Source organism: Theropithecus gelada, chromosome 2, assembly GCF_003255815.1.
Source record: "Theropithecus gelada isolate Dixy chromosome 2, Tgel_1.0, whole genome shotgun sequence".
Classification (NCBI taxonomy): domain Eukaryota; kingdom Metazoa; phylum Chordata; class Mammalia; order Primates; family Cercopithecidae; genus Theropithecus; species Theropithecus gelada.
The window spans coordinates 95471837-95485184 of NC_037669.1; the positions used below are offsets into that span (position 1 = coordinate 95471837).

At 38.5% G+C, this 13348-nt stretch overlaps 1 protein-coding gene across 2 annotated transcripts in view; it reads right to left on the bottom strand.

Annotated features, from left to right (window-relative positions):
* Positions 1-3814: 3814 nt before the first annotated feature.
* KIF15 (kinesin family member 15) overlaps positions 3815-13348 on the bottom strand; it is an 88192-nt gene continuing 78658 nt past the window's right edge. For both annotated transcript variants that reach the window (XM_025376816.1, XM_025376817.1), the window contains 7 exons: positions 12924-13088; positions 10920-11029; positions 8950-9022; positions 8448-8485; positions 5132-5297; positions 4742-4873; positions 3815-4401 (listed from right to left, as the gene is read on the bottom strand). In XM_025376816.1, coding sequence (XP_025232601.1) covers positions 4339-4401; positions 4742-4873; positions 5132-5297; positions 8448-8485; positions 8950-9022; positions 10920-11029; positions 12924-13088 — 747 coding nt within the window. In that variant the 3' untranslated portion in view covers positions 3815-4338. The remainder of the gene's footprint in view (positions 4402-4741; positions 4874-5131; positions 5298-8447; positions 8486-8949; positions 9023-10919; positions 11030-12923; positions 13089-13348) is intronic.

A 13348-nucleotide genomic window follows, 5' to 3' on the forward strand; every position in this document is an offset into this window, starting at 1 on the left:
CTTGGTTTATTGATGGCAGTTCCATCAGGCCTAATTGCCACTCACCAGCAAAGGCAGGCTATGCTATAGTATCTTCCACATCTATCATTGAGGCTACCGCTCTGCCCCCTCCACTACCTCTCAGCAAGCCGAACTCATTGCCTTAACTCGGGCTCTCACTCTTGCAAAAGGACTACGTGTCAGTATTTATACTGACTCTAAATATGTCTTCCATATCCTGCACCACCATGCTGTCATATGGGCAGAAAGAGGTTTCCTCACTACGCAAGGGTCCTCCATCATTAATGCCTCCTTAATGAAAACTCTTCTCAAGGCCGCTTTACTTCCAAAGGAAGCTGGAGTCATACACTGCAAGGCTCACCAAAAGGCATCAGATCCCATCACTCAGGGCAACGCTTATGCTAAACAAGCAGCTAGCATTCCAACTTCTGTCCCTCACAGCCAGTTTTTCTCCTTCTCAGCAGTCACTCCCACCTACTCTCCCACTGAAACTTCCACCTATCAATCTCTTCCCACACCAGACAAATGGTTCTTGGACCAAGAAAAATACCTCCTTCAAGCCTCACAGGCCCATTCTATTCTATTGTCATTTCATAACCTCCTCCATGTAGGTTACAAGCCACTAGCCCACCTCTTAGCACCTCTCATTTCCTTTCCATCGTGGAAATCTATCCTTAAGGAAATCACTTCTCAGTATTCCATCTGCCATTCTACTACTCCACAGGGATTGTTCAGGCCGCCTCCCTTCCCTACACATCAAGCTCGGGGATTTGCCCCCACCCAGGACTGGCAAATTGACTTTACTCACATGCCTTGAGTCAGGAAACTAAAATACCTCTTAGTCTGGGTAGACACTTTCACTGGATGGGTAGAGGCCTTTCCCACAGGGTCTGAGAAGACCAGCGCAGTCATTTCTTCCCTTTTGTCAGACATAATTCCTCAGCTTGGCCTTCCTACCTCTATACAGTCCGATAATGGAGCAGCCTTTATTAGTCAAATCACCCAAGCAGTTTCTCAGGCTCTCGGTATTCAGTGAAACCTTCATATCCCTTACCGTCCTCAATCTTCAGGAAAGGTAGAATGGACTAATGGTCTTTTAAAAACACACCTCATCAAGCTCAGCCTCCAACTTAAAAAAAAAAAGGACTCTGCCAAAAATAGAGCCCAAAAACTCACCAACCAAACAAGCAATTACACTGAACCCCCTTGGACACTCTCTAATTGGATGTCCTGGGTCCTCCCAATTCTTAGTCCTTTAATATCTGTTTTTCTTCTTCTCTTATTCGGACCTTGTGTCTTTTGTTTAGTTTCTCAAATTCATACAAAACTGCATCCAGGCCATCACCAATAATTCTATACGACAAATGCTCCTTCTAACAACCCCACAATATCACCCCTTAACCCAAAATCTTTCTTCAGTTGAATCTCTCCCACTGTAGGTTCCCACGCCACCCCTAATCCCGCTTGAAGTAGCCCTGAGAAACATCGCCCATCATCTCTCCATAGCACCCCCAAAATTTTTCACCACTCCAACACTTCACCACTATTTTGTTTTGCTTTTCTTATTAATACAAGAAGACAGGAATGTCAGGCCTCTGAGCCCAAGTTAAGCCATATTTCCTGTGACCTGCCTGTATACATCCAGATGGCCAGAAGCAACTGAAGATCCACAAAAGTTAAAACAGCCTTAACTGATGACATTCCACCATTGTGATTTGTTTCTGCCCCACCCTAACTGATCGATGTACTTTGTAATCTCCCCCACCCTTAAAAAGGTTCTTTGTAATCTCCCCCACCTTTAAGAAGGTTCTTTGTAGTTCTCCCCACCCTTGAGAATGTACTTTGTGAGATCCACCCACTGCCAGCAAAACATTTCTCCTAACTCCATCACCTATACCAAAACCTATAAGATCTAATGATAATCCCACCACCCTTTGCTGACTCTTTTCAATCTCAACCCGCCTGCACCCAGGTGAAATAAACAGCCTTGTTGCTCACACAAAGCCTGTTTGGTGGTCTCTTCACACTGACGCGTGTGACGCTTTCCTTGCAATGAGTGATGTTCTGGGTTGAATTGTGTCCCTGAAAAAGATATATTGAAGTCTTAACCCCTGGAACCTGTGATGTGACTTTATTTGGAAATAGGGTCACTGCAGATATAATCAAATTAAGACGAGATCCTTAGGGTAGGCCCTAATCCAATATGACTAGTGTCTTTCTCAGAAGAGACAGAGGTACAAGGAAGAACACCAAAGATTCCTGACAACATCAGAAGCTAAGAGAAAGGCATGGAACAGATTCTCCCCTATGGCTCTGAGAGAATGTGGCCCTACTCACACCTTGATTTTGGACTACTGGCCTCCAGAACTGTCAGAAAATAGATTTCTGTTGTTTTAAGCCACCCAGTTTGTAGTCATTTGTTATAGCAGCCCTACAGCTAATACAGGTGATCAGAGCCAAACCTCTTCATTATCAGCTTCAATATTCCACCTTCTTCTACCTCCGAGGCAGTTGCAGTGTCTGCTCGCTACCTTATATTTAATACTACATTAAAGTTCCTTCTTCATTTTTGGCCCATATTGATTTACTATTTACTATTCCTTGAGAGTTCAACTATGCATTACAATTTTTTCCTACAGTTTTAGTAAAATGCACTCAGTTTGAATGTATAGTTCCTTTTTTTTGTTTGAGACAGAGTCTCACTCTGTTGCCCAGGCTGGAGTGTAGTGGTGCAATCTTGACTCATTGAAACCTCTGCCTCCCGGGTTCAAGTGATTCTTGTGCCTCAGCCTCACGAGTAGCTGGGATTACAGGCACACACCATCACACACAGCTAATTTTTGTATTTTTAGTAGAGATGGGGTTTTGCCATGTTGGCCAGGCTGGTCTTGAACTCTTGGCCTCAAGTGATCCACTTGCCTTGACCTCCCAAAGTGCTGGGATTACAGGTGTGAGTCACCACACCCAGCCCTATAGTTCATTTTTTAGTAAATATAGAGTTGTGCAGCCATCATCACAAAGCAATTTTAAAACATTTCCACCACCTCAAAAAGTTCCCTGTGCCCAGTCATTCCCACTCCCATCCTAGCTCCAAGCAGCCAATGATTTACTTTCTATCTCTATAATTTTGCCTTTTCTGGACCTGCCATATAAATAAAAACATACAATCTGTGGTCTTTTGGGTTTGGTTTCTTAGCATTTTTTTGAGATTCATCATGTTGTAGCATGTTCCTTTTTTACTGCCAAGTAATATTCCATAATATGGAAAAATGTTCAATAGCATTAATAATTAGGAAAATGCAAGTGATATAACTACACACCACTAGGATGGCTGCAGTAAAAAACCTGACGATAACAAGTATTGGTGAAAATGTGGAGAAACTGGAATACACTGTTGGTAGAAATGTAAAATGGTATACCTAAATGGTAAATTTGTAAAACAGGCAATGTCTTCAAAAGTAAAGACATGCTTTTCAGATAACCCAGCAATTCTACTCCTAGGCATGTGCTCAAGAGATATGAAACATATGTTCACACCATGACTTATACATGAACATTTATAGCTCCATTATTTATAACAGTCCTAAACTGGTAACAATTCAAGTAGCCATCAACTGGTGAATGGATAGTGTAGCATATCCATAAAACGGAATACTTGTCTCAATAAAAAAGAAAGAAGGCCCGATACATAGAAGTTTCTTGAGGGCAAGATTTTATTTGCTTTGTTCACTGATGATTAATGCCTGGCATATTGTAGGTGTTCATTAAGTATGTGTTCAATGAACAACAGAATGAACAATGTAAGTCACTTTAATTATTATCTTAAAAAATGGCTTTATTTACAGTCACGGAAAATGCTCAAGAAAATACCTAAAGTAAGAATACAAAAACAATCTATATTAACAAGTTTGCTTCTTGTACCTGCTACTAAGTCAGTCATTAAACTCACTGCAGGTGTTGGAACCGCCATATATTGTTAGAACTTCCATAAGAATCAAAGGAGATTATGGCATAATCTAAGAAAAAAATGATCTGGCTAACGTCCACTGTAAACCTTAGCTACAGGCTTTTATTTTTACAAAGACAAAAGGTTTTCTCTTACAGTTGATTCAAAGCCTCGAAGTGGGCCACTTATTAGCAGACTGCTGACTGATGCAGGCTGTATATGGATGCAGAATGTTCATCAGAAACTTGAGGTTCAGCCACCACCACCTTACACACATTTAATAATTAAGGTCTGTTAATACAGCTCTCCTAAGTGGCCAAGAGTAGGTCTTACTTGTAAAAGAGAAGAAACATCTTCAAACAAGGTGATGCCTAGGTAGTTGACCGGAATCCTCATGATTCACTTCTTTTCTTTTCTTTTAAAAATACATTTTCAGCACGCAACTTTTCTGTCTCCTAAGTAATTTTAAAAAAACAAAAAGGAAAAAAAATAAGGCTCTAATTATTACAGGAAGTGTGCTTTTTGTTTTTTTTTGGCATTCATTAAGTGCATATTTCAAATTAAGACTGGAATTTTCCATGTGCAAACTAAACATTTAACAAGAATCTGCTGTCTACGAAAATGTAACTGATTGAATTAGGCTCAGAATAGCAACGATGAACACTTTTTTTTTTTTGAATTCAGGAAGCTCCCTGAAGAAGTTAACTGATTCAATAATTAAGTTTTAATTTGGTTTTAATAAAATAATCATTTTTAAACCAGACATAATTTATTCAGAATAATTTTTAGGTTTACCTCAGCAAGCCTGACATTTTCCTTCTTTAGTCGCACTACGTACTGAATCTTCTGATGCAGGTTTTGGTGACCTACCAACTTTCCATTTTCCTCAGCAAGACACTCCACCTGCTTCCTTAACATTTCGGTCTCCTGCAGGTAATCAAATCCAAGGAGGGAAAAATTAGAAGTACGTCTTAATTTTTCTTTTAAAGTTACATTATTTCTTGCCTTCCAGGAGCACAGGAAGTCAGAGAGTCCAGAATCCCAGCTTTCATGGCCTCACAACTCTGCATACAATAAAGCAACTCTGAACTAAGGACACCCAATCATAGAAGTGAGTTTTACGCTAATTAGTTCTATTCATTTGAGTGTTCTAAGTATCATGAAAAAACCAACACACTAGCACACCTGGGATGTTCTCTCCCTTTCTTCATACATTTCTTCCAGCTTCGATCTCAGTTGTTCTTTTTCCTGGAATGCTTTAGACTCCAAAGTTCTGGTTCGTTCAACTTCTTCAGTCATTCTAAGGCATTCCATCTCTTTGTTGCAAAGGGCACTTTGGACTTCTTCTAGGCTGTAAGAATAGGTATCACTTTATAGTATTTGAAAGAAACATAATCATAAAATAGTGCTCCAGTTAGATATGTGTCCTTCAAGGCCAGAATTTTGATTTGAAAGTATTACTAATCTTTAGCCCTCCTCTGCTGATGGCAAAAGAAGACAGTAAGTGCTACATATCAGATATGCTTTTTTTGGTTTTGTTTTACCCAAGACTTTCATTTTGGAAAACTCCTCAAAGCATTTTCTAAACAATAAAAATTTAGAATAAAATTGTTTAGGTTCAGCCCACTTGGGGCAAATGTAATTTAAGTATTATTATAATCTGCATGGTTTATTCAGCATCCCCTATCTTGATCATTTCTGATTTCAGAAACTGGTCCTCAGACAGTAGGACACCAGTCATTTCTTCAAGGATGTGTTGTTTAGAATTTATACACTTCATATACATTTCACTGACTTTATAAAATGGTCTGAATCCTGTAAGTTTTCCGAAACAAATGCCTTCCCCCACCCCCCTGCACCCCTTGCCTTAGGGACAGGGTCTCGCTCTGCTGCCCAGGCTAGAGTATGCTGGCACCATCATAGCTCACTGCAGCCTCCAACTCCTGGGCTCAAGCAATCTTCCTGCTCCAGCCTTTGGAGTATCTAGGACTACTGGCATGCACCACTGTGCTTGGCTAATGTTTTAAAAATTATCCATAGAGATGGAGTCTTGCTATGTTGCCCAGGCTGGTCTCAAACTCATGGCCTCAAGCAATCCTCTTCTCCTTGGTCTCCCAAAATGCTGGGACTACAGGTGTGAACCACTGTGCCAGGCCTGTGTTTTATTTTATAATGCTCATGAAATGTAATGTTGACTGTTGAAATGATGTATTATTACACCATTCAAGGCCAGCTAATTTCTAGCTGTTGATTACTGAAATGATATAATACACAAAATTTAATACACTAAGGCCCAGCTAATTTCTAGGCAAGTTGTTTTTGGACTACATTCTGTGGATCTCAAAAGGACAGTGTTGGGAGAAGGGGCACTGATGCTCTCCCAATTCATTGTTGGCTTCGTATTGGTTCCCCATTACTTTTTAAAGCATCTTCACAAATATATGGATAACATAACATTTAAAATTGCTGTCGTAGGCTGGGATTGATAAAACAGTGCATGCCGTTTGCTGAAGCCTGCTTCACTTGTCCGCAGTGAAGTCTGGCTTGCTGTATGTTCCAGAGACAGCATATCATGGAGACTCTTGGTTACTAGACTATGAAATAAATTATACAACAAGTTAAATAGCTTTTACTCTTTTTGCTAGAAGACCTCGAATAAATATTAGTTCTAAAATAGCTGTAATTAAACTAACTAGCTGGATTCTCAAAAATCCTGTAAATAATCTGGGTTTCTGACTTAGCTTTACCACTAATTAGCTAGGAGCTGGACTCTGAATGGCTCATACACAGGTGAAAAGGCTGTTTTCCTATGTATACTCTGATTCTATGAAGCAAATGACTCAATGATTGGGTAACAAATCTTTCATAAATTGGGTGGTCTTTGTCAGCTGATCATTAAAAATAATTTTTGATGGTAAATCACCATGTAATTTTTGACATATTTACTTGCATAAAGTTCAAATAATTGGAAGATAGTACCCTATCAAAACTCCTTCCATTGCCATTTACTTAACTATGTGAACAAGATTTCTCAGCATTTAAATCCATAAAAGCAGAAAATAGGAATAGAGTTGATGCTGAATCCTGTCTCATTTGAGTACAACAGAAAAATGAACTGACTGAAGAAAAAGCATTAGGTTAAAATACATTAAGAGATGCATTTCCACTAAAATTTTCCCTAATAATTATTTATAAAAATTTCCAGTAAATTTAGGGCACATTGCTTAATAATTGTAATGTGAACTCAATTGGAAATATAACAAAGTCATATGATTAAAATAAGTTTTTACAAATTACTTTCAATTTGTGTGTGTGTATGTATGTACATACATATATTTTATTGTTAAGTAGTATGATGGGGTTATCAATAAAAAAATTTTCCAGAAAATATATTAAATCAATATAAAATCCTGCAGGGTGTAGAAAGGAAATTCAATTACAAAGGAAAAACATAAAATTTTAGACTTAGAAATTTGTTCATGTATTTTTTAAACAGATAGAAAGCAGCAAATTAGTTAAATACATTTAAAAGAATGGCAAGAGCTTTATTTTCTTTTCTCTTTTTAAAAAAATTTATTTAAAAAAATATTTTAGAAATAGAGACAGGGTTTCACCATGTTGCCCAGGCTGATCTCAAACTCCTAAGCTCAAGCAATCCACCTGCCTCAGCCTCCCAAAGGGCGTGAGCTACTGCGCCCAGCTAACAGCTTTATTTTCCAATGTCACTATATTGTATATCCCAGAATGTCTATTCTTTGTAACAATTTAAACTTATAATGAAAAATTTTAGATATAAAGTTAACTTCAAAAATATGCAGGAGGGTATATGATGTCTCAAAATCTATCAGTATGATAAGCAAAAATGTTTGAAGATCTCTATCCCTATTGAGGAGTACCTACCCAGAAAAAGCCCAATAGCTCTCTAATGTTGTTTTGTTTGTGTTAATGCCAACCAGCTTACTTAGTTTGAATTTTACGGAAAATATAGTACACCTTGTTCATCAAAGACTGAAGCCATTTATAAGGCTACATAAATTAATATGAAAACTGTATGAATAAATTAAACTCACGGCTTTAGAAAACATAAAGAGACCCAAGGTCTAGACCAGAAGAAATCAGATTATTGATCTTTGGGTCTCAGAGGGCCTCAGGTTTTAAATCAGAAGTAGAAGTGAACCAGAAGTAGAAGTGAAACCAGAAGTAGAAGTGAAAAGGGACACCTGGTAGTTATATTGTTCTCATTGTCCATGAGGAAAAGACCCATCAATTCCTCAAGGAAAGCTAAGCTTTTCCTGCTATTTATTTTTTTAAGATTTCTTTTGAAGTGGCTTCACATGAGAAATCCCTTTAGCAAATGGTATTAAAAAAATTTGTAAACATCTATTAAATGCACTTATTACTGCAGAAGGAAAGAAGTTACCTACCTTGTGGTATATCATTCCTTTAGAGGAGAATAAGGAAAAGATGATCAATAATTTGAATTACAAAATAGTACACTTACTCTGCTTTCATTTTCAGCATTTCTTCAACTATTTTACTCTATAAGAAGATATAAAAAAAGAAAATAAAAAGATGGCTTAGGTTCTTAAATAACATTGCTTTAAAAAGATAGAAAGGAACCAGCCTATTTTCCTTCCTGTGAATAAAATCAAACCAATATCCTTTTCCACAATCCCAGCTACACATACATAAAGGAAGTACCTATTTCCAAGACTTCAAGCACTACGCCCTCTAAGGCTTCAAACAGGCCTTGGTACTTGCTTCTAAATGGAGAATTATATGTGTGTATGCTGAGCAGCAGGCTTACTATCTAGGCATGAAGACAAATTCTTAATTCTCAGCTGTGTCTAAATACTGATGGTAAATATCAAGCTAAACAGTGGGAATGCAGAAAAGACAGGAATTTCAATAGTAACATGATTTCTAAAATATATAACCATAAATACTAACTATAAAAGCATTGCTCAGATAAGAAGAAGCTATCATATATAAAAAAATCTTACTTTTGCAAGTCTTTCTTTGATACTTTCTTCTTGTTCATTCTTCAGCTGTTGATTGTCTGGATGATTCTGATCACTGCATAGATTAACAGGGGTGGGGAGGAGGCACAGGAAAACACTGCTAAGTATATTCAAGTATCAATTTCAAATTCAAATCTATTATATGCAGCAATGCCAAGGTGTGCAAAGAAAGGCTAACTCTATTGTGATTGGGTCAAGTCAATACAGTTGATAAATGCCATCAACAAATATCTTTTTTACGGTTAACCAGGCACCTGGTCTTTGAGACTCTTTTCTTGATATCCCTCTTTTGGTTTCACAACTCTTTTATCTGCCTTGTGTGGCCTTGATTTATGGCTGCATCCACCTCCTCCACAGTGCCATCTGTGACAAACCAAATGCTTGGTGTTCAGGTCTCTCACTGCCATATAACCCATGAGCTTTCCTCACTACTCAGAATGGCTCCCCAGACGCTTATTGGTTGTTTCAAAGCTCAGTCATCTGATGAAGAGCTTCTGTAGCTATTTGGGCTATTTAAGAGACTCTGACTCAGACATGTTGGTAGTGGGAAGAGACTTGAACGATGCATCCTTAGTGGCATCCATGGGCAAAAGTAGTAAGCTCATGATGTATCTCTGAAATACGGTATTTTTAATTTTCATTTTACAAATGATCCGGAAATGTTCTATGTTCTATGCTCACAGTAGCTCTTGATAAAAGACAGTATACTAAATATAAGGCTTTTCTTTAATATAATTGGACATATGTGGAGCATATGAAAGCTAGGTGAGCAGACTGTGGACTACCTGCATCAGAATCACCTACAAAGGGAGGCAGTTGCTTATTAAAATGTAGAATTCTGGGCTTCGCTCTAGCCCTACTGAATTAAGATCTCTGATGCTCACTAAAATTTGAAGAGAATCATTTAAGAAGAGATTTTAGCATAGCCACCATTACCATCCTCAAATCTCTACTGCCTCATTTAGGTTTTGAACATTGCGTATCAGGGATGTTTCTGCACAGGGCCAGGGAGCTGCAGGAGTGCACAAGCTTCTCTGTCACAGACGTTCTGGCAACAGCATGGACAGCAGTCAGTGGAATTCGGTAAGGGCTTCTATCTCGGAGATCCCACTTCGATTCAATTCAACTTCTTGCATAATTTTACAGGCCACTATCATCTCCAAACCCTCACTCAGAAAGTTGTAATAGGCAGAATCATAATTCTACCTTGTGTACTTAATACCTGCCTTTCATTGACTGACGCCTGCTACCAAGCACTGTAACTGGCACTTTATACATGTAATTTTTAATCTTTAAAACTCCTTGTGAGAAAATTATCATTTTCCTCACTTTACTGGTAAGGAAAGTGAAATACTAAGAAGGTAAAAAATACGTCAAAAATCGTATTTTTAAGTCAAAGACAAGATATAAGTCTGGATATATGGCTGCCCCGACACTATGCAAATATATTGGCAAATGCAACTACAAAACTGCCTTACCTGAAGCCAAAACATGCTCAGAGAGATGTCTAAACCCAAGCGAATGCTCCTCTATAAAATGCTAAGGATATCCTTCTTGTCCTGCCCAGGAGCTTTTCCTGGACCATGAGTTACGAAGCAAAACCAACTAGTAGGGAATTCTCCCTTTCTCTGCAAGGCTTCTTGAACCTTGTCGATATTATTTATTCCTTAAAAAATATTTTTTCAAAATATAAGTAGTTTGGTTTAAGTATTTCACGTTTTAAATTCATTTCAATCGCTTTAAAACAAATGCAACAATGCCAAAAACGCACTGCAGAGCAATGCAAAGGTGAACAGATCAGACCTGACTCAAAATCAACCAAAAGAACATCTCCTGGATTAGTGAGAAACATTGTACACCTTGGGAAACCTGTGAAACCAATTCCAACCTCATTTAACTCCACACAGTCAGGCCAAGATTTAGTCCATAGAGTTCTCGTGGTTCTTTCTCACCTGTTGTCCTTTTGTCTTTTAATATCATCCAGCTGACCTTGCAGGAGCCAGTTTTTCTCTCTTAACTGCTGACTTTCCAGGCGTAGGTTTTCCATTTCACACAACTGCTCCTAATAACATATCAAATCGTATATTTTCAAAAAACACATTACAGTAGGCTTCATTTAGCTCCCCAAGGCCACCACTGAGACAGGTATTCCTCTTACGTTCCTATGCAGAGACACTGCACTGGGTATGGCTACATGAAAAGCAGACTGTGACAAGCTATTGGAGGCCTAGAATGGTGAGTGATGATCACATCCACAGCGTCTTGAACACAGATTTTTAAAATCAATATCACAGAGTTCATTAAATATTAAAATTTTTTTGTGAATAAAGATGACAAAAATCTCTACATTGAAAAATATTCTCAACATTCGATTCTATTAGGTAGATTCTAATTAAAACAAACAAAACATTGATATCACAGCTCATCCCTCAAAATACTTAATTGCATCCTAACTTGAAAATCATGAGCATAGCTATCTGGAAGAAATAAATACTTGTCTGCAAGGAATATCCTTTTGGATTTACTTGCCTATTATCTGATTTCGTTTCACCTGACCCAATTTCTTTTAAGTTTCAAGATCACGCCAATCTGGATAACAGCCACATTCCTGAGATAGCATACTAAGAACTGCCCTAAATAAAAAGATCAGGCATAACCCTCTCCCTGAATAACAAAACTCAAGATAAGTGCTGTCTTTATATATATCCCTTGGTTAAAGTGAACAATTTGTGTTCCTAAACAAAAACTCCCTGCAGAGCAATGACCTCACAGAATAAATGCTATCTTCTGTGGAGCATCACATCCTCCCTACCCCCATGCACCTACACACCTACCCAGACACTCCTCCATGGGCCCACCCCTGAGCCATGTGCACACCCCACTATTCGGACAACATACCACCAAGTAACTGGGTAAAAACACTATGAGGGAACTTTAAAAAATGGAAAACAAGAAAGTATTTTAAATTTATCAGAGACTGAAAGAAATCTCTCTAATATATAAAAATGCCTATGAATCAATAAGAAAAAGTCCAACGATAGAAAAATGGGTAATGGATATTTTTCACAGAAACAGAAAAACAAGATGCTCAATTTTACTCTTAAGAAAAATATAAATTTAAGACTACACTGAAATAGCATGCTTTAGCTATTAAATGGACAGAGATCCGAAATTCAGATAGCACCATGAGGTGAGGTTTAAGGAAACATGCTCTCACTTTCATTCCCGATGACAGCATAGCTGGCACAACCTGTATATGGTACCATTGTGTAAAAACCAAATAGGGCAAGAGAGAATGCTTAGAGATGTGGTTATGTATGCACTAAAAAGCTCTAAAAGAAAGGTGCTACCCTGGGAGGCTCCAGGGACAGCAAAGTAGGTGGATTAGTATCAGGGGTAGAAGGAATACTTTTCTCTGTCTACCCTTCAGTTCTGTGCCTTTTGTATCCTCAGTAACCAGGAGGATGCTGCTTAGTTTAAAAAATTACATTGGCCGGGCGCGGTGGCTCATGCCTGTAATCCCAGCACTTTGGGAGGCTGAGGAGGGCAGATCATGAGGTCAGGAGATCGAGACCATCCTGGCTAACATAGTGAAACCCTGACTCTACTAAAAAATACAAAAAATTAGCTGAATATGGTGGCAGACGCCTGCAGTCCTAGCTACTCGGGAGGCTGAGGCAGGAGAATGCTGTGAACCTGGGAGGCGGAGCTTGCAGTGAGCCAAGATCGTGCCACTGCATTCCACCCTGGGTGACAGAGGGAGACTCCGTCTCAAAAAAATAAATAAATAAATAAATTTACTGGCTGGGCATGGTGGCATATACCTATAGTGCCAGATACTGGGTGGCTGAGGCAGATGGATCACTTGAGCCCAGCCTGGGCAACATAGTGAGACTTGATCTCTTTAAAAAGAATTAAATTTACTGTAAAAAAAAAAAAAAAAAAAATCCAGTTACCTTCATTCTGAGGATTTCAGCATTTTTGACTTCTCTGTCTTCATTTAGCTTTGTTACAAGGTGTTCCAAAGAAGTCTTAGAGGCTCTTCCATCTTCGATCTCTTGTTCTTGTGTTTCCAGGAGTTTTGCCAAATGTGTTTGAAAGTGAGGTGGTGTTTTAGGGCTCTAAAATAAAATCACATCTCATCCAAATATCCGATTAAGTGATATCATAACGATTTCTTTTAAATGTAAATGTCAAGCACATAAAAAAATATTCTAGCTATGGCTGGGCATGGTGGCTCACATCTGTAATCCTAGCACTTTGGGAGGCTGAGGTGGGCGGACTGACTAAGCTCAGAAGTTCAAGACTAGCCTGGGCAACACAGTGAAACCCTGTCGCTACTAAAATACTGAAAAAAAAATTAGCCAGGTGTGGCAGCGTG